Genomic DNA, 22,328 nt, shown 5'->3' on the forward strand with positions numbered 1-22,328 from the left:
AAGGTTACACTGAGTATCCACCTCTCTCAATTTACACCCATTCAAATAATAATCTGCCTTCCTATTTTTTGTTACCAGAGTGGATAACCTCACATTTATCCATATTTGACTGCACCTGCCATGCATGTACCCACTCACTCAGCCTGCCCAAATCCTGCTGAAGCACCTCTACATCCACCTCACAGCTCACCCTCCCACTCAACTTTATATCATCTGCAAATTTGGAGATAATGGACGGGGTTCACCCATCTGAAGGCAGAGTGTTGACGTCGTTGTAAAAACTGGAGGTTTAGCGACGGCATCATCGGAACACTATGTGTAGCGATCCTCTGCCCTGCAGGGTGCCAGCACAGCACTGGAGCAACCCACGCCGCTCCAGCTGATGATACCGACGTCAAATGGGTCTGCGCATGTGCACTGCGACCGGCACGAAGGTGTGCATGCGTGGTAGCTCCCTTCTCCGCGCCGCCCCTGGCGCAACATGGCGTAAGGCTACAGGGGCCGGCACAGAGCAAAAGATGCCCCCACCACAAGAGGCCGGCCCGCCGATTGTGAGCCAGGCCACGGTGGAGGTGGAGGCCCCCCCCGGTGTCGGACCCCACCTCCCACCCCCCTCCTCCTGCCTCCCCTCTTCCCCCTTCCCCCCCGGGGTCGGACCCCACCTCCACCCTACCCCCCCCAACCAGGCCGCCCCAGACAGGTTGGATGCCGAAGTCCCGTGGGTAAGAATAGATGTGAACGGCGCCGGTGGGATTTGAATTTTATTGGGCGGCCACTCGGCCCATCCCGGGTGGAGAATCGCCCGGGGAGCTGCATAGAGCGACCCTCGACCCGCGTCGCGTCGACCACGCCGGTGCCTTTTCTACGGTCACCAGAGAATCGGCAGACCGGCGTCGGGGAGGCATCGTGCGAATCGTGCCCGGCCCGGCGATTCTCCGACCCAACGTGGGTTGAGAGAATCCTGCCAAGGATATTTAGTTCCCTTGTCCAAATTATTAATATATAGAAGATAGAAGATAGAACATACAGTGCAGAAGGCGGTCATTCGGCCCATCGAGTCTGCACCGACCCACATTAAGCCCTCACTTCCACCCTATCCCCGTAACCCAATAACCCCATCTGACCTTTTTGGACACGAAGGGCAATTTAGCATGGCCAATGCACCTAACCTGCACGTCATTGGACTGTGGGAGGAAACCGGAGCACCCGGAGGAAACCCACGCAGACACGGGGAGAACGTGCAGACTCTGCACAGACAGTGACCCAGTGGGGAATCGAACCTGGGACCCTGCCGCTGTGAAGCCACAGTGCTATCCACTTGTGCTACCGTGCTGCCCATATAATGTGAACATTTGGGGTCCTAGCACATAGCCCTGTGGTACCCTACTAGTCACTGCCTGCCAATGAGAAAAAGACCCATTTATTTCAAATGTTCTCTTCCTGTCTGCTAACCAGCTTTCTATCCATCACAAGCCACTACCCGTCCTGAACTGGGACTCCTAAGTTCCTTTTGGCTTCTGGTTTCCAAAGTCTTTCCCTGTTTAGAAAATAGTCTGTGCCCCTATTTTCCTACCACAGTGCATTATCTCATGTTTTTCCATATTGTATCCCATCTGCCACTTCTTGGCCCACTCTCCTAGTCTGTCCAGGTCCTTCTGCAGCGTCCCTGCTTCTTCAACACATCCTGTTCCTCTACATATCTTTGTATCATCTGCAAACGTAGCAACAATGCCCTCAGTTCCTTTTTCGAGGTCATTAATGTCTATAGTGAATAGCTGTGGTCCCCACACTAACCCCTGTGGAACACTACTAGTCACCAACTGCTATCCTAAAAAGGACCCCTTTATCCCCACTCTCTCACTTTGCCAGTCAGCCAATCCTCTATCCATGCCAGTACCTTGCCCCTGACACCATGGGCTCTTATCTTATTCGCAGCCTCCTGTACGGCATCTTGTCAAAGGCCTTCTGGAAATCCAAATAGATCAACTTCACTGGTTTCCCTTTGTCTAACTTCCTTGTTACCTCCTCAAAGAGATTTGTCAGGCATGACTTCCCCTTGACTAACCTGTGTTGACTCAGTCCTATTTTACCATGCACTTCTCAGTAATCCGCAATCTCATCCTCAATAATAGACTCAAACCTTACCAAGTTACTCACAAGTTATTTAACTGCAGCCAAGCTTGATACCTCATTCAACATATGCAGTTTTCCACCAGGAGTCGTCGAGAGTAAACTAAACCCCTGCCCAATTTCTCTTTTTCTTAATTCAGGAAAATTGAAGGCAATTGTAGTACACTTAACACCTGAACTGGATTTAACTGATTCATGTTTTAGAATTTCCAAATCTGTATGGATCAGCTCTGCATGGTTTTAATCAACTCAATGATATTGCATATCGGAATATTTTATAGTGTAAATACAATTGCTTACCACAGGATACACATGCCTGCAAGTGATCATCATAGTACTCGTTCATGGCACACCTATAGCAACCTGTTAACGCAAAGATTCAAAATAATCCAAGGTACACAGTAATGTCAAATGCTTTCCTTTTTAATAATAGATTATAATCAATAAAACAACAGTTGAAGCAGGGAAGGAATACACCACCATTTTAACAGTCTCCTGACATCATTCATTGACGTTTCTACTCTGAGATGACCATTAACACGCCAGGATAAAATAATTTGGATCCATATGTTTTCCATTACTCATTGTTGTAACACAAACGTGTAACTCACTGAGTGAGTTAAAATAGTTCAGTTAAATACGAAGAACTAATGGAAACACTTGAGGGAACAAAACTTTTCGGTAGAGAAGGAAGAGTTTAAGGTTATTTATTTTTCTTTACATATAATGATGAAAACACTATGCTAGTCAAGAAAAAGATCGGCAGTTATCAAGGATATATTTACAAAACAAACCGCATCCTGCTCACCAAAGTGAAACGGCAAATAATGGTTGCAAGAACAGAGGCTTAGTAACCCATATCATGCTGTGTTATGTTCAGAGCCTATCACACTAAGAATGTTCAGATTTGTAATAGTACTGTGTTATTATCATACTAAGAACACTCAGATCCGCAATGCTACCGTGATATTGGGTGGAATTCAACCAAATTATTTCTCATTTTAGGCAAGTTTGAAATGAAATGAAAATCGCTTATCGTCACAAGTAGGCTTCAAATGAAGTTACTGTGAAAAGCCCCTAGTCGCCACATTCTGGCACCTGTTCGGGGAGGCTGGTACGGGAAGGGGCTGGATGTTTCTCTCTGGCTTTTTGGGTGAGATCCACACCAGTATTCACCCACGCTTACGGCACAATATAACCCCACAAAAAAATCAATGTCCGTTCTGGGCAGGATTAGTGGGGTCGGACCCCACTATCTAACGGTACTCTGTTGCTATTTCGGGCCCAGCAAAGAACGCCTCCCTGACGCCGCACTTTAGCATCATTTCCTGCACTGAGGAGCTCCGCCATTTTTAAATGCCACCCTGATTGTTCAACCCCCTGACGCGACCGCAGAACCCCTGAACCCACCGAAAAGGGCTTCCTCAGGTCCCCCATACTCCACCTCACATGGGCATAGCATCCCAAAACCCGATCCACAGCATGAGCAAAATTCCAGCCTTTCACCCTGGCAGTGCCCGTGCCAGTATAACAGTGCCACTTGGGCACCCTGGCAGTGCCTGACTGGCCCTGCCATCATGGCATTGCCAGGATGCCAGGCTGGCAGTGCCAAGGTGGCACCAGCAGTGACAGGGTACCTCCCTGGCCAGAGGCGGACCACCCAAATGCCTCCGTTCGCCTGGGAGAACCCACAAGTGCCGTTCTGCCTGGTCCTTGTTTATGGGGACCAATGCTGAATGGTGCCCAGCTGAGATCTCCTCGGGAAGGCCGAGAGAGCTGGGTGGCCATTCGATCCGGTGTCATCACGACTAAGTGGGATCCAAATTGGAACGCCTCATGAGATCTAGTTACATATCGCACGGCGTAACAGCCGTCGGGAATCCCAGGGGTGGTCTGTCCCAGGATCTATCGGTCGGCTGGTAGATTGCGTTCGTAGTCATTTTCTTGGGCCTTAGGGAGTTTCTCTCGGTGTGGCCCACGCTTAGAGCTGAACTTGGCGAGACCGGCACCTCAGAACTCGGGCTACCATTTTGAAAGGGGGCCATGATCTCTAAATCACCTTGAGGGTCCCCCACATACGGGTAATGTTACCCCCCACAAACATGGGCTTTACCCCATCCTCCTATCCCACCTAAATGAGGACATCCCACTATGGAATTGCTGAGGGCCCCTGATTTTTCAGGTTGTTTCTGTGGATCTGTACAAAGCAACGCCCTGGCGAGGTCTCCCAGGTGAGGCTATTAGGTCCCGAGCACTGGAAAAATCCACGAATCCATATTTAAATGAGCCTAATGGCCTATACAGATAGCGGCTGGAGAGATATTAGCTGAAGTGTTTGATGAAGAACTGCATTCCATACAACAAATGGTTCCATCAAGTCCACAGGTGATGAATGGTTTGTGCCCAAGCAGCACGGTGGCGCAGTGGTTAGCACTGCTGTCTCACGGCGCCGAGGTCCCAGGTTCGATCCTGGCTCTGGGTCACTGTCCGTGTGGAGTAGGCAGATTCCCTTCAAACTGCCTTTCTGCAGCCGTTAAACTCTCCTTGATTAACAATGCTACTCCTCCACCTCTTTTACCACCTTCCCTACTCTATACCCCGGAACGTCCAACAATCATTCCTGTCCCTGTTCTAACTAATTCTCTGTAATGGCCACAACATCGTAGTCCCAAGTACCAATCCACGCTCCCAAGTTCACCCACCTTATTCCGGATGCTCCTTGTATTGAAGTAGACACACTTCAACCCACCTTTCTGTCTGCCGGTACACTCGTGCGACCTTGATACCGTCCTCAGTAACTCACTACTCTCGACACTGGCTTCTAGACTCCACCTTGTTTTCCCAGCCATTGATAAATTAGTTTAAACCCCCCCGAAGAGCCGTAGCAAATTTCCCTCCCAGGATATTGGTGCCCCTCTGGTTCAGGTGCAAACCGTCCTGTCTGTACAGGTCCCTCCTTCCCCAGAATGTGCTTCAATTGTCCACGTAACTGAAACCCTCCCTCCTACACCATCCCTGCAGCCACGTGTTTATCTGCACTCTCTCCTTGTTCCTCACCTCACTAGCATGTGGCACCAGCAACAAACCAGAGATGACATCATGGTTTGTCCTGGCTCTCATCTTCCACCCTAACTCCCTAAATTCCTGTTTAAAATTCTCGTCCCTTCTCCTACCTATGTCGCTGTTACCGATGTGTACCACGACTTATGACTGCTCCTCCTCCCCTTTAAGGATTCTGAAAACACGGTCCGAGACGTCACGAACCCTGGCACCCGGGAGGCAACATACCATCCGTGAGTCTCTTTCGCTGCCACAGAACCGTCTATCTGTCCCTCTAACTATCGAGTCCCCAATAACTATTGCTCTCCTGCTCTCCCTCCTTCCCTTCTGAGCCACAGGGACGGACTCAGTGCTGGAGATCCGTTCACCGTGGCTTACCCCTGGTAGGTCGTCCCCCTCAACAGTATCCAAAATGGTATACTTGTTACTGAGGGGAACGACCACAGGGGATCCCTGTACTGACTGCTTCCTCCCAGCCCCTCTCACCATCACCCATCTATCTTGATTCTTCGGAGTAACTACATACCTGAAGCTACTATCTATGACCACCTCTACTTCCCGAATGATCCAAAGTTCATCCAGCTCCAGCTCCAGTTCCCTAACGCGGTTTCTGAGGAGCTGGAGATGGGTGCACTTCCCACTTCTCGTCTTCATCAGAGTCAAGGGGCAGGGCATAAGTACTGATGATGGTGGCACATTTATTATGATTCAGCTGTAGATTAAGTTTCATGAGCTTTCATTTATACAATTGAAGAGTTCTGGCAGTAAATCCAAGATCTTATTTAGTATGTTAAAACTAACTCCGTGGACACAAGGGTGGCTATCACTCTTTTCTTCCCAATAGAAGGTGTGCTCTCCTGCTTGTTCCTTCAGCTGCGCCTCCCTAGGAAGGTGGGTCTAAATAAGGGCAGCAATGCCATTTGGAGTATTGACAATTCAAGCAATACAATTGAAATTCTTCCTTCTGGTGGTCATTCTGGAGATTATCCATGAGTGTTCTATATTCAAAAATGCAAAATTTACAGTTTTCTTTCTTTGACCACAGCAGCGTGGGGTTCCCCAGCCTGGAGACAGTGTGACAGCCTATTTTTAGGGCACCTTTTCTAGCCCTCCCTTCTGAGGTGAGCAGAGAGTATCCAGAAGAGGACTGTTCAGTCACAGATGCTGCTGCCCAAATACACCTCTGTCCCAACATAGGTGTCCCATGACCTTCACTCATCTATCACCCATGTGAAGGTTCTTGACTCGGGATTTCCAGATTCATAGCTCTGTCCCATTGCCAATTCTCCCTCGGCAGAGGACTTGGAAAATGGGTCCTGGTAGAATTCTGTCCATTGCATTGTTTAATGTTGGCTTTTGGGGGCACTTTCATTGTCCACATGATCTTGACAGGTTAGTGGTCAGACTTCGGTGATATAGCAAAGCACTGTGACAGGGACCATCTTGCTACTGCAGCCTTTTTATATATTTTCAGTCAGTTAGATGCACAGACCTCCTGTCCGTTCTGCCATCGAGGAAATTTTGGATTGCACTTTGTCTGGCACCTCTTGCTGACCTTGCTACCATGGGTGACCCTATCAGGAGCAAGGAGTTCCCGCCGCCATCACTCAAGGGATCATCGGAACACACAAGGCTCTCCACCATGTAAAGGTGGTGACCTATGAAGGGCCTTTAAGGGAATTATTGAACCAGATGTGTTATTAAAACAATGCAGTAGTTTTATGATAGTTATTTATGAATTTAGCATTTCATTCCAGATTTATTAATCAATTGAATTGAATTTCCACAGCTGCCATGCTGGGATTTGAACTCATGTCTCCAGACCATTACTTTGGACCGCTGGATCACTAGTCCATAATGCTGCCATCTCCACTCACCTTCTATATTGTTCTTGGGGAACGCCCACAAGTTATCAGGACATGAACATGGCTGATAATGACTTGGATAATCACCATTCTCAGTAAAGTCAGAGTTATTATTCTTTGTTGGATGGGTGTTGTAGTAGTCACAGTACACGGCTGAAAGAAATAACAGTGCATCAAATATAGGGTCCATAAATTACATCAAAATATTAGCATAATTATTATTGGTATCTGGTTTTCTTCTATACCATCTCTTTTATTGTGCTGTGTATATTTTTGTTTGCAAGGTGTGTTTGTGTGCAAGTTGTTTTTCTGAATATTTGTGTACTGTACACATTTGTAAATGGGTTATGTTTGTGTCTGAGACATATATGCAGGGATGTGTTTGTGCATGGGTATGTTCAAGGTTGAGTGGGCAGCCATGAATAGAGGTAAACTAATTTATTTGGTGGAGAGTAGTAAGTTTAGAGGTGAGTAGGCAAACTACTGAAATGAAGACTAAAATGATTCAAGATGAGGAATTGATCTTTGAAAGGCACTGTATGGGACTGTGCATCTGTGATGTGTTTTTTATATTCTTGCACTGCTACTCAGCTGATACTCAAAATATGCGCAGTGGCACTTTGAAATAATTCTATTTCAATAATGTTGTGTGGCTGCGACTTGCACAGCCATTGGCAAAGCTGTGCCTGTGGTGGAATTTGGCTGCTGGTCTGATTGCATTATTTGGCATAAAGCACAGTATTTTCCCAGGTAAAATAAGGCTGCCTTAAGACTGCACATCTTATACAGAGCACATAATAGTATCCCCAAAACAGAACATAGAGACACCTCTACTTGTGGATTCTAGTTTTGGGTTACCAGAAGATGAATGCCAATTGTTTCAGCCTTGCCCACAAAAACATTACTGGGCTTAATAAACCCGTCCATCGAATATATATGGGGTGGCACAGTGGTTAATACTGCTGCCTCATAGTGCAAAGAACCTGGGTTCAATTCCGGCCTTGGGTGACTGTGTGGAGTCTGCACTTTTTCCCCGTGTCTGCGGGGGTTTCCTCCGGGTGCTCCGGTTTCCTCCCACAGTCCAAAGATGTGCAGGTTAGGTGGATTGGCCATGCTAAATTTCCCCTGAGTGTCCAGGTTAGGTTAAGGGTGTATGGCGGGGTGAGCAGGTGAGTGGACCTAGGTAGTGTATTTGGAGGGTCAGTGCAGACTCGATGGGCCGAATGGCTTCCTTCTGCACTGTAGGTGTCATGATATCCATATTAACATATCATGGTGCAATCACACACACACACACTGATGGACAGGTAGACGGACCAACCAACACACACACACAACATCGCAGCCAATCACCAGTGAGAGCACACGCACTATAAAACAGGGAACACCACAGTTCCCGCTGATTCTACCAGGAGATAGCTCAGAGCATAGACCTCACAGCGTGCCACTCAGACATACACCATGTGCTCAGTGCCTCACTAAGATAGTGCTAGGGCTGGGTCCACAGGTTAGCTGGTGAAGTACGAACCACAGCCAGAAGTTAACAGTTATTATTGTACAGAATAATAAAACAGAGTTGTACCATCTACAACCGTGTTGGTTCGTTTGTGTATCGGAACACCCGACACGACATGATACCAGGTCTGGAAACTCGCCAGCGACTGTGAGACCTACCTGCACCTTTTCAGAAATCTGCCATCCTGCGCCATGGACACCATCAGCCCGCCGCAGCCGCTCCAAATCGCTGGAAACCTCGGCGTCAACTGGAAGCTGTTTAAACAGCACTTTCAGCTCTTCCTAGAAGCCACAGACAGGGAGAATGCATCGGACACCAGGAAGATCGCCCTCCCCCTCTCCATGGTGGGGCAACATGCCACCCACATCTACAACTCCCTGGCATTCGCGGAAGGCGACGACACGACAAAGTACAAGACGGTCCTTCTAGAATTTGAGGAACACTTCAGCGTGGAAGTTAATGAGAGCTTCGAGAGGTACCTTTTCCAGCAGCGCCTGCAGGGTAAGGATGAGCCTTTTCAATCTTATTTGACACAGCTCCGTATCCTCGCACAGTCCTGCGGCTATGAGGCCATCTCCGGCTCCATGATTCGGGATCAGATAGTTTTTGGGGTCACCTCGGACACCCTATGCCAGCAGCTCCTCAAAATAAAGCGCCTCACCCTAGCCACCGCCATCGAAACCTGCGTCCTCCACGAAAACGCGAACAGCCGGTACGTGATGCGCGGGCGCGCTCTACGCAGGACCGCACCGTGCATGCGCGGTGGTGCAACGAACGTCATGACAACACGACGTGCGGCAACTGTGGATCCGCACACTTAAAGCGGCAATGTCCAGCCAAAACGCGACAATGCCTCCGCTGTGGCAGGATGGGCCACTACGCTGCCTGCTGTTGAGCAGCTCAACCTGCCAACTCTCCACAATTCCGCCGGCCTCGCAGGGACATTCAGCCCCCATACATATCCTGACGACGTGCAGACCGGTGATACCGACGACCGGGAACCCTTCCGCGTTGCGGTAATAAACAGGAACCGGATGTCCCCAAGTAGGACCCACCAGCCGATGCCAGTGCACAGCATTAATCCGGGCATGAATGGTGTGCCATCCTAATGGTCATCCCGAATTCGTTGCCCACCTAATAGACTGGACTTATGAGCCTGTTTGCACATTGGACTCACTGAATTGTTGTGCAATAATGTTAACATGTTTCTTTCTTGTCGTTCCAGAAGTTCTCTCTCGTCGTTTGATGATTGCACTTGTTTTGTTTGTGGTACAACCTCGTTGCTCTGTTGCACCTGACACCTCCCTATGTATATAGTTTAGCCTCATGTACATGTTGTAAATATTGCACACACATACTCAGATGCGCTCAGTACACACCAATATTTATTACCATGTAGGCACATATCCTTGTGAAAAGGGGGATGTCATGATATCCACATTAACATATCATGGTGCAATCACACACACAAACTGATGGACAGGTAGATGGGCCAACCAACACACACACAACATCGCAGCCAATCACCAGTGAGAGCACACGCACTATAAAACAGGGAACACCACAGTTCCCGCTGATTCTACCAGGAGATATCTCAGAGCACAGAGCTCACAGCGTGCCACTCAGACATACACCATGTGCTGAGTGCCTCTCTAAGATAGTGCTAAGGCTGGGTCCACAGGTTAGCTGGTGAAGCACGAACCTCAGCCAGAAGTTAATAGTTATTATTGTACAGAATAATAAAACAGAGTTGTACCATCTACAACCGTATTGGTTCGTTTGTGTATCGGAACACCCAGCACGACAGTAGGGATTCTATGACAATCTATGATGATAATGTAATTCAGTGTAATTACAGTGGGAGTCCACTGAAAGGGCCCCAGTGTAGGGTGGGAGGTGGATATGCTGACAGCATTGTGGGCGGGGGGAGGGGGGGGGGGGTGCTGCTGATGCAGACGATTTGCAGCCCAAATAAACGGTAAAGGAGATGCAAGACTGGGGGATGCTACCACACCCTACAACAGTTTTTTCCATTTCAGGATATGGAGTATGATTGGTTGTGCATGTCTAGAAAGGTGCTGGAATATCCCAACATTAGATAAAAGACCTCGACCCCTGAAGAGAAAAAAAATAAAAATTGTCTCCTTATTGAAGCCTTTCTAACCTTATTAGTGCAATTGCCCTAAATAGGCTACAAAAAAAACAAAAAAAATGTTGGATAAACTCATGATCAGGCAGCATCTGTGGAGAGAGAAACAGAGTTAATGTTTCAAGTCCAATATGACACTTGTTCAGGACTGAGGAGGGGTAGAATCAAAATGAATTAAAGAAATGGAGAGGGGGTGGAGGAGGTCGGGCAGAATAGAAGGTTGGGGATCGATCAGAGCTAAGTAGTGATCGACAAAAATGCCATGGACAAAACACAAAGGGGTGCTAAAGGTAGCAATAAAGACCAAAGAAGTTTCGATAGCGGTTTAAAGGTAAGAATGTGTCAATAGGAGAACAAAGATCAGTGCTCAGTTCAAGAAAAGCTGAAAAAAACAAGTGACAGATGGACCCGTGGGGAGGGGGTTATTTGCACTGGGACAAACCAAGGAATGAAAAACTGAAAAGGAGTCAAGGGGACAAACAAAGGAAACAAAAGACAAAAAAGGGGGTAATGATGGAGGGGAATGGTCACAGTCTAAAGTTGTTGAACTCAATGTTAAGTCCAGAAGGCCTAATTCCTAATCGGAGGAAGAGGTGTTGTTCCTCCATTTTCACCGGGCCTCACTGGAACATTGCAGCAAGCCAAGTATGGGCATGTGGGTATGTGAGCAAGATGGTGAGTTGAAATGGCAGACAATCGGAAGCTTGTGGACGGAGTAAAGGTGTTCTGCAAAGCGGTCACCAGGTCTGCATTTAGTCTCCTCAACGGCATGGACAAGTTGGGCCGAAGGGCCTGTTTCCATGCTGTAAACCTCTATGACTCTATAATGTACAGGAAACAGCACTGTGAGCAGCGAATACAGTCGATCAAATTGAAAGAAGCGCAAGTGAAATGCTTTTTCACCTAAAAGGACTGTTTCGGCCCTTGAATAATGAGAAGGGAGAAGTAAAGGCGCAGGTGTTGCACATTCTGCAATTGCATGGGAAGTTGCCATGGGATGGGGATGAAGGGTTGAGGGTGACAAATAGTGAACCAGGGTGTCACAAGGGAGCAGTCCCAGTGGAAGTCTGACTTTGATTTGATATATTATTGTCACATATATTAGTAGACAGTATTGGGCTGAATTCTGCATTCTTGAGACTAAGTGTTGTCGCCATCGTGAAAACGGTAGAGTTTCACGACGGCGTGATAGGGTCCACAGGTGCAGCGATTCAACCGCTCCAAGGAGCTGACTCGGGCGTATCGGGAAACTCAACACTCTGTTAGCGGAACTGCGGCCGATTCGCCGGTTCCGTGATTGACTCCCCGCTGCGGCTGCACATATCCCATTCTCCCCCTCCCACACATAAGCGCCGCACCCAACATGGCTGCAAGGAGAGCAGCGCCGCGGTTCCGGGACGCCGAACTCGAGACCCTTCTGGACGCCGTGGAGGAGAGGAGGCTGGTGCTGTACCCCAGGCTGGGATGGAGGTCACCAGGTGCCATAGTTCGCCGTGCCTGGATGGAGGTGGGAGCCACCGTCAACGTCATCGGGGTGGTGGCCCAGGCTGAAGACCAGTGCAGGAAAAAACTGCACAACCTCCTCAGGGTGGCCAGGGTGAGTACCCAGCACTGTGCACCTGGCACCAAGCACCCTACACCCCAAACACATATGATCCAGGGGGAACGGCCGGACCCCCACCCTGACCCACATGGACATGGTTGCATCCATGCCAGCCGAATGGCTGGGTGCCCTGGCCACTGATGCCATCAGATACCCAACCCCTGATCTGCATGCGCCAGTCTAACCCCATTGCTGTTTGTGTGTTGCCCCCCCGTCCCCCAGGTGAATGCCGCGCACAACCGCCAGGAGCAGGAGAAGACCGGAGGGGGGGCCACCAGACCTGCGTTGCCTCACCGTGCCCGAGCAGTTGGCACTAGACATTGTTGGCGGTCCGGAGGAGAGGGAGTTCGCCGATGCGGTGGACGGCGGCGGGCAAGCAGTGAAACCCTGGGCCTAGTTGCGGGTCCTCACAGCAAATGTGTGCCCACCCCAACTCACCACAGCCCAACCCCCTCACCCCACAGCCCAACATCCCTCACCCACAGGCCAACCACCCTCACCCCACACCCCAACCTCCCTCACCCCACAGGCCAACCACCCTCACCCCACACCCCAACCACCCTCAGCCCAACCCTCACCACCCACATCCCAACCCCCCTCACCCCACAGCCCAACTCCCGTGACCCCACAGCACAACATCCCTCACCCCACTGCCCAACTCCCCTCATCCCACAGGCCAACCTCCCTCACCCCAATCCTCACCACCTCACGCCTCACCCCCGTCCCATTGTCTAACCTACATGCTGTCTTAGTCTTACATCCGGAGCCCCCCGCTCCCAGCCAGTGCCAGAGCTGGTGTTCCCCAGACAGCCGAGCACCGATGGGGAGAGCAGCCGGAACATCAGCCCTCTGCCCGAGACGACCCAGGACACCACAGAGTTCAGGTCAGAGGACAGCTGTCTCCAACACTGTCCACCATCTCAGAGACTATCACCTCGGTTGGGCAAATTAGTGAAGAGGCTCCTGTGACACTCACTGGTGCGCACCAGTCGGTCCGGTACAACAGGTGGAGGTAGAAGCAGTCAAGAGGCCGGACGGTTGGAGGGCAGTCCAGCCCCAGGAACCAGCTGCTGCCCAGACGGGTCCTGGGCTCCTGGAACATCCTGCCCCAGCCACAGTGCAGGTGCAGTCAGAGACCCAGGGACTAGAGGAGGAGATGACGGCCAGCTTCCAGCACCTGCAGACGCAGTTGGAGGAGTCAATCCGCGTGCAGGAGCAGGGGGTGGTGCCGACACGCACGGAAGGCTTCCGCGGTGGAAGCAATGGGCGCATCAGTGTTGGACATGGGTTAACAGCTGCAAGGCTTGGGCATTCTGTACAGGCGGGTGCTGAGGCCCATGACAGAGCTGCCCTCTCACAGGCAACCATGTGCCGGGGCCAGCTGAACATTGCAGCGGCGCTCCTCAGCGTGGCCCAGTCACAGAAGGCCTTTGCTGAGAGCGTCGGCGTCATTGCCCAGATGTTCGCCGAGACACAGAGGGAGGTGGCCCACTCACTGGCTGATGTGGCACAGGCCTTCAGGGGGGTGGCACAGTCCCAGATGGAGATGGCCCACTCCTTGTGCTCCATGACAGCGAACGTTCAGACCCTTGCCGATACCAGAGCGGGCCTCCAGAACTGGCAGCGCCAGGTGGCGTGGGGTGGGGGGGCGGATCGAGGAATGGCTCCGCTTGCACCCCCGTCCCATAGAGAAGCCCGGGGGCCATCAGGCAGCCTGTGCTGGGGCCTGTGCCGGGCACTCCTGCAGGGGAGATCCCGGAACTCCGCAGCACCTCGATCTCCCCCCACCTTATGTCCCTGCTGCATCTGGTGGGCAGCGGGCAGAACAGGGCAGCACTACGCCACCCGGGATGTCCGAGGAGCAGCGGGGCCCATCCAGGCCAGGCCGCCCGGAGACGTACACCAACGGGGTCCCTCGTCGCAGGGCAGGAGTCACAGCAAACCACCTCCACTCCTGCTGTACCATCTGGGGAATCACAGAGGTGTAGTGGTAGGGCCCGTAAGGCCAGAAAGTTAGACACCAGTTAAGTTGGCACGTGGGCTACATATAGGGGCTAGGGCACAGAGTGTATTTGTTCACAATAAACACATGTTTGCACCGTTAAAACCAGCCTTGGTGCTATCTGATGGCTGTGGGTGTGGGGCGGTCAGTGATGGCCACTGGGGATGAGGGGTGGTGGACGAGTGAGGCCCAGTGGGTGGACCGTGTAGCCCCCCCCCCACCTGTCCCCATAACTCCGTGCCCAGCTATTCGACAGAACCGTGTGATGGAGTGGCCAGTTCGCATGCAGGGATCACCCAGGTGGAAGGTGCTACTTTGGGCATGAGTCAGACATTGTCTAATGACGTGGAGCTCAGAGCTCATCGCAGAGCGGGCTGTCACCATCCTCCATCCCATGGACTTGACCCGCTGTCATGCCAACCCTCTGCCCTCAGCTCGTAGGGCTGCAGATATATATAACAGAGGCTGTGTGCATGTGGGTGGTTTGGTAGTGTGGGAGGTGAGGGTGTTTGGTGGTGTGGGAGGTGAGGGTGTTTGGTGGTGTGGGAGGTGAGGGTGTTTGGTGGTGTGGGAGGTGAGGGTGGTCGGTGGTGTGGGAGGTGAGGGTGTTTGGTAGTGTGGGAGGTGAGGGTGTTTGGTGGTGTGGGAGGTGAGGGTGTTTGGTGGTGTGGGAGGTGAGGGTGTTTGGTGGTGTGGGAGGTGAGGGTGTTTGGTGGTGTGGGAGGTGAGGGTGTTTGGTGGTGTGGGAGGTGAGGGTGTTTGGTGGTGTGGGAGGTGAGGGTGTTTGGTGGTGTGGGAGGTGAGGGTGTTTGGTGGTGTGGGAGGTGAGGGTGTTTGGTGGTGTGGGAGGTGAGGTGTTTGGTGGTGTGGGAGGTGAGGTGTTTGGTGGTGTGGGAGGTGAGGGTGTTTGGTAGTGTGGGAGGTGAGGGTGTTTGGTGGTGTGGGAGGTGAGGGTGTTTGGTGGTGTGGGACGTGAGGGTGTTTGGTGGTGTGGGAGGTGAGGTGTTTGGTGGTGTGGGAGGTGAGGGTGTTTGGTGGTGTGGGAGGTGAGGGTGTTTGGTGGTGTGGGAGGTGAGGGTGTTTGGTGGTGTGGGAGGTGAGGGTGTTTGGTGGTGTGGGAGGTGAGGGTGGTCGGTGGTGTGGGAGGTGAGGGTGTTTGGTAGTGTGGGAGGTGAGGGTGTTTGGTGGTGTGGGAGGTGAGGGTGTTTGGTGGTGTGGGAGGTGAGGGTGTTTGGTGGTGTGGGAGGTGAGGGTGTTTGGTGGTGTGGGAGGTGAGGTGTTTGGTGGTGTGGGAGGTGAGGTGTTTGGTGGTGTGGGAGGTGAGGGTGTTTGGTAGTGTGGGAGGTGAGGGTGTTTGGTGGTGTGGGAGGTGAGGGTGTTTGGTGGTGTGGGACGTGAGGGTGTTTGGTGGTGTGGGAGGTGAGGTGTTTGGTGGTGTGGGAGGTGAGGGTGTTTGGTGGTGTGGGAGGTGAGGGTGTTTGGTGGTGTGGGAGGTGAGGGTGTTTGGTGGTGTGGGAGGTGAGGTGTTTGGTGGTGTGGGAGGTGAGGGTGTTTGGCGGTGTGGGAGGTGAGGTGTTCGGTGGTGAAGTGGTGTGGTATTGTGGTGTCCGTGCCACTGCCCAGCAACCCCTCTCCCCCCTAGTTGGTGAAACGTGTCTCGATTAATGTGCCCAGTGCGCGCTGGCCCTGGCGATGTGCGGACTCCCGTGCCTGGCCCAGCCCCACGTCTCCATGTTATTGTCCCCCTCATCCTCCTGGTCTGACAAGGCCTGTCCTTCCTCTTCATCCTCCTCCAGCACATCGCCCCTCTGCTGGGCTATATTGTGGAGGACGCAGCAGACCACAATGAAGCGGCCAGCCTCCTGGCCTCGTACGGGAGGGCCCCTCCAGAGCGCTCCAGGCACCTGAAGCGCATCTTCAGGACCCAGAATCACCTCTCGACAACAACCTTAATCGCACAATGGGCATCATTATAGCGATGCTCCGCGTTTGTCTGTGGCCTCTGTATAGGCGTCATCAGCCACGACCGCAATGGGTAACCGCTGTCCCCAGAACCCAGCCCCGCAGCCGGGGCGGGAGTGTCCCTCAAACATGTCGGGGATCACAGACTGTGCCAAAACGAACGAGCCATGTACACTGCCCGGGTACCGAATGCAGACATGCAGTATCCTCATCTGGTGGTCACAGACCAGCTGAACTTTCATGGAGTGGAACCCTTTTGGTTGGTGAACAGCGGCCTGTTCTCCGTCAGTGGCCGTAGGGCGACATGCACCGCATCAATTACCCCCTGGACCCGGGGCATCCCGGCGATGGCAGCAAAGCCCGCTGCCCGGGTATCCGGGTGGTGGAATCCACAGGGTACTGGATGTATCGATCCGCAAGGGCATACAAGGCATCCGTGATGGCATGGATGCACCTGTGTGCTGATGCCTGTGAGATGCCAGACAGGTCCCCACTCGCCGACTGGAAAGACCCCATCGCGTAGAAGTTCAGCGCCACCGTCACCTTGATGCCCACCGGTAGCGGGTGTCCTCCCCCATTCCAATGTGCTGCCAGGTGTGCCATCAGCTGGCAGATGTGTCACGCTATCTCCCGGCTCATCTGCAGTCTCCGTCTGCATGCCCGTTCCGGGAGGTCCTGAAACGACATGCAGTCGCGGTCGACGCTGGCCTCTCTTTGGCACCACCTCCTCCTCCTCCTCGGCCTGTTGGGCGGCCGGCCCCTGAGCGGCTGCCACCTGCCCCTCTGCAGCCTGTTCCTCTGCTGCAGCCTCCTTCTCCTCTCTGAGCCGCCCCCGTTCACGCTGCCACAGGGCTGCATGCAAGGCAGCGGCCATCGCCTCGGCAACCAACATCACTGGTTGATGAACGAACATAATTATCTGCAGGGGTTGAGAGGAAAATATGTTACCATGGCGCATACGTCCATGCCCAACCAGATACCGTGGGCTGCACGGTGGCCCCGGTTGTCACCGCGCGCCCCAGCCACACCTGCCCCCCGGCCCTGTCGGTGCTCGCGGTCCTGGCACCCGTCCCTGCTGCCAGTGCCATCGTTTGAAGGCACTGCCCTCACTGAGGGCTGCCGTTGGTGTGGCCCTGGGTGGTCCCCTGGTGGGTGTCGCTGGTTGAGTGGGATGGAGGGGGAGGGGGTGGCCAGGGTGGGGGGGGGGGGAGATGGCCGGAGGGGGGGGTGGCCCGGGATGGGGGGGCACCCACTCCTACGGCCGTTTTCTCTGCACCCAGGGGCCGGGATGGATGGCCAGCAAGATGGCTGCTGTAATGGCATTCCTTGCGCGAGCACCGCCCCTGTCCTGTCAGGGGCTCCGCGGCTGCTCAGCCTGTTCCCCCCCCCCATCCCTGGCAGCGCGCCCTCCCCCCCCCAAACCCCGCAGAAAGCACGGCCGGTGTCTGATACGGGAGCCCGCGGTCCCCCCCCCCCCCCCCCCCCCCCAACGCCAACTCCTACCTCCTCTCGCAGCCACCTCAGCCAGCACGCCGGCATCACGATTTTCGATTGCACATTCGAAACACACCGTCGGGAAATTGGCTGGAGCGCAGAATCGCTGAGGCCCCAGAGAATCAGTCGTCAGGGCAGATAATGAGATGCGTACAGTACATCCGGGCCGAGCGGCAAGCGCCACAATTTTGTCGAGTTGGGGGGTCTGAAGAATGCCGAATCGGCGCAAAACCGGCGTCAAGCCCGTTTTCGGTGTGGATCCGATTCTCCGGCCGATCACATTTCGCGATTTTGGTGTGATGTCACGAAGAATCCAGCCCATTTTTTCTTGCATGCTGTACAAACAACGCATATCGTATATAGGGAAGGAAGGAGAGACTGTTACAATCATAGACAATGAGATTAAAAGATAGATTTAGAGGGTATGCTGGACACAGCTTGCAAGAGGTTGCCTCACTCCGGCGCCATCATAGGTGGTGGTGAGGGTGGTGAGGAGAAGATATGTTTAGTGGCGGCATCATGCTGGAGGTTGGAGAAATGGCGGAGGATGATCCTTTGAATGCAGAGGCTGGTAAGCTGAAAAGTAAGGACAGATGGACCCTGTCATGTTCTGGGAGGAAGGGGAAGGAGTGAGGGCAGAGATACAGGAGATGGGTTTGACATGGTTGATTGCCATGTCAACTACAGTTGGGGGGAAACATCGGTTGAGCAAAAGGCAGCCATTTCAGAAGCTGTTTTTGAATGTGGCATCATCAGAATAGAAGCGTAGAAACTGGAAGAATGGGAAGTAACTGAACAAGAGGAGTGAGAATGGAGTCAAGAGACAAAGAAATTAGTTTAATGGGGTAGGAACTGGCTGCTATGATAGATCAGCCAGTGCAGCCCTGTTTGTAGATTTGGGAAGGAGGAAGAAGCGGGCTGTGTAGGGTTGGAGGACTATGAGGTTGGAGGCTGTGGATGGAAGATAACCAGAGGTGATGAGGTCAGTGACTATCCTGGAATCGGTGGCCTTATGTTCGGTGTAGGGGTTGTGGTCCAGGGGGAGGTAGGAGGAAGTGACTGAGAGTTTACATTCAGCCTCTGCGGAGTAGAGCTCAGTGCGCCAGACAACCCCACCCTGTTGTGTTCCGTGTTCTTGTCTAGCAATGAATCTACAGAACTGCTGGTGATTTAGCCAGGACTAGAATTTTTTGATGTACAAATGGTAAGGTAACAATCAAATACAGACCAGTTATCATTGAGTTACATTAGACTCTCCTGCAACTACCCTTATGTGCGATTGTCCTCATGTCGGCCTGACAACCTTCTTCTATTGACCGGATGTCACCTGACTTATATCTGACGCCACCTGCTAGTAGGAGGTCACACTGCTGAGGACATGGCCACCTGCTGGTGGGAGGTCACACTGCTGAGTACGTGTAATATTATCTGCAGTCATATCACCACATCCTCCTTCCTTCGGAGATATTGATGTTTGTGTACAAACATGATTACTATCTTTACTTTATACATTTGTAATATGCATAAACAATATAAACAGATTTAACTAGGGTGTTCATAAACATGATATGCCTGGTCAGTGTCTGTCCCTATCGCCCAGCTAATTGTGCCTCCCTCACGGGATTTCTCCTGTGATCACCTGGGCTGTTGCGAGCCTTTTCGAAGACAGGTTTGCGTGCCGGTCTCTTACTTCAAATTCTTTGAAGGCATGTCTCCTTAATGGCCACACGTGCGTCACCAGCTTCTTATTTATCCATTTCTTCCCACAACACTGCTGCTTTGTTGTATGTTCTGTGTCTCTTCTGTCTCTGGCTTGTCAGTCACAGCATCAGCATCTCTTTTTTTTATCTCAGTGGGATGCGCTAGCTCCCACTCGTCTCCTCTTCTTCTTTTTTGTTTTAACAATCATGTGACAAATTCTTTTCTTTTTATGTTTGGGTTTGGCAACCACTATTTCAGTGCTGGTTTGCACCCTGTGTATAGAAGTGTGCAGATCCTCAGTTGGGACCTGTGGCGCCAGTGTGTCTCCATGGGATTATGTAGCCATGCCCAATTTTTCACCCTCATCTGCGCCGTCATCTGGAGGGTGGTGCCCGGTGGAAGTAAAATCTATAACATCAGGTGTTGTCCCTTCTTGGCTTGTTGAAACAATGATTAATGGCTCCTCCTCACTGGAAATGATGAGACAAATGCTCTCTGGCCCTGACGATCCAGGTGATGGATCATCCTGGTCTTGCTCTGGTATATATGTGTGATCCGGCGAGCTGCATAGCGATATAGTCATCAGTGCCTCATTACTCATCTTCCGGTAACCTCGAGTAGCAGGGAGTAGATTACCGGAACCATTTCAGAGGCCTGAGACGATTCACCATATGCCTCTGGAACAAGCTTCTCCAAGATTGGTACAATGTATTCTGTTACCAGCTTAGTAAAGAGCTGTTCATCCGAGGTATCAGCCACTGCGATCTCACTTTTTATCTTGGAATGCGCCATCTCAGAGCTCTCGCCATTTTCAGTGTCCAGCGCGGTCTGGGTGTCCCTTGTGATCACCTCGTCATTCCCTCCAAACCATCGGAGCAGCACTTCTTGGGACTCTTCATCAAACCCGTCATGCTCCTGCAAAATAGATTTACGAACATTTCATATTCATCTTCATCTGGCTCACCTTCCACGTCTTTGCGTTCCGCATCATCTTTGAAGTCATCATACATATCTTCCTACTCATCATCATCAATATCTTTCTTGAACTCATCATCGCTATCTTCGCACTCATCATAAATATCTTCGCACTCATCATCATCATCATCTTCTGGGAAGTATGACACTGCTCGTAGAAGAATGTGCTCATGCAGGAATTGACCTATTTTTAAATCAGTAGCGAGTCTTGTGCGGAGCTTCCATCTAACACTCCACGTTTCGGAACCTCAGGAGTAGTGGAGAAATTGAAAATACTTTTTTAGTACAGTTTTCATGATTGCTTTACGCGTAGGCCAACCCGCATGTGACTGGTTCAGTCTAATGGTTTTCCTCGTGACATTTGTTTCGCTCTTCCAGTGGATGTGGCAGCCTGTGCACCCAGTAATTGTAAAGACGAAGAAGCCTGCCCCATCAGGCAGGTCTTCATCTGGTACGTTTTTACCAGCACTGCATTCGTGAAGTACTCATTTGCTTCAAATTTGAACTCCAGAGTGAAGCCCATTGGCTGTCCAGGATCCGAAAAATATATTACAACGTCCTGTAGATACTTCAAAATGGGCTCATCATGCCTCTGTATCATGCCTCTGAGCATATCCTCATTCTTCAAGACGTTTAACCAGACCTCTGCAGTGTCTTTCGGATTCTTGCTTTCTGTCCCTGGCTGATCTTCCTCCACTTTCACTAGCTCGTATCTCATCAGATAATTTCACCACTGTATTGGATTGCGAAACGCTGTAACTTTTTGTCAACTTGCTGACTGGGATGTACAGCCGTTCCACCAGGTTCGGGGTCTCACACACATCTGCTCCTAGGATGGATTCACGTTTCGTGTCCACAATGGAGAATGGTACAACATGTCTTCTATTGTCCAAGCTTTCAGGACACATTCCCTCAATGTCTAAAACTCATTTCTTCTTCTTCCCCCCAGTTACCAGACTCCTCAACGACTCTCCCTCGAAGTGATCTGTTCCCTATAAGACACTATTCATGATGCTCTATGCTGCTCTTGCTTATGTCGTATTTGCTTTTATATTGTCCTTGTTCCATACTGTAACCAATTACTTATTTGACAATGTACTGTGTCCTTTTTCGCATTCACTGTATCTATCTACCTTTTTTTGTCTACTGTGTACATACTGTGTAGGTTTCCTTGGCCGCAGAAAAATACTTTCACTGTTCTTCGGTACATGTGACAATAAATAAATCAAATCAACATCAAATCCCCTGTAGTTGACCAGCGTTCTTGGCCGGATTACAGCTTTTGGCGAAACTCACAGGCCGTGCAGATCACCCAACTCAGGAGGTTTGCCTTCGCTCCCGTATCACGTTTGCACTTTATCAGCATGTTGTTTAACATCACTGGAATGGTCCATCTACTTTCGATGGTATCAACTGGGTTAGAACTGTTGTTCCAATTGGTCATCAAAACTTCTTCCTTTTTTGTTTTCGGACTCATCATGTTCATGGTTGAGATGAGATCCACGAAAAATAATTCATCAAAGGTCATCTCGTTAACTGCATTGATCAATTCCTCCTGGTCCACTGCAGAACGCAAAAAACACTGTTTTGCAAAATGGCCAATATGGTCGCACCTGGAACAGATTTTTCCAAAGCCGGACATTGCCATGGGCCATGTCAATTGCCACATTTCTGACATAAAATGGTGGTTCCTGTCGGCCGCTTAAAATGGCCTCCCACACTGAGACCATGTTTCTTTATGATGTGCGTCGCAGTGCTAATGGTGCTGGCATCTTCCTCTATGTTGGTGCCGAACTGCTTCAAGCTGAATTGTGCTGATTGGCTGTGCAGCTAACTCACTCACATGACAAACCTTTATTGCTTGTTCCAAT

At 51.3% G+C, this 22,328-nt stretch overlaps 1 protein-coding gene across 1 annotated transcript in view; it reads right to left on the bottom strand.

The window, feature by feature from the left end:
• Nucleotides 1-2,160: 2,160 nt before the first annotated feature.
• LOC140430259 (mucin-6-like) overlaps nt 2,161-22,328 on the bottom strand; it is a 57,807-nt gene continuing 37,639 nt past the window's right edge. Inside the window, exons 4-6 of the mRNA XM_072517686.1 lie at nt 7,068-7,208; nt 2,431-2,493; nt 2,161-2,345 (exon numbers count right to left, since the gene is read on the bottom strand). Coding sequence (XP_072373787.1) covers nt 2,161-2,345; nt 2,431-2,493; nt 7,068-7,208 — 389 coding nt within the window. The remainder of the gene's footprint in view (nt 2,346-2,430; nt 2,494-7,067; nt 7,209-22,328) is intronic.

This window comes from Scyliorhinus torazame, chromosome 10 (assembly GCF_047496885.1).
Source record: "Scyliorhinus torazame isolate Kashiwa2021f chromosome 10, sScyTor2.1, whole genome shotgun sequence".
NCBI lineage: Eukaryota > Metazoa > Chordata > Chondrichthyes > Carcharhiniformes > Scyliorhinidae > Scyliorhinus > Scyliorhinus torazame.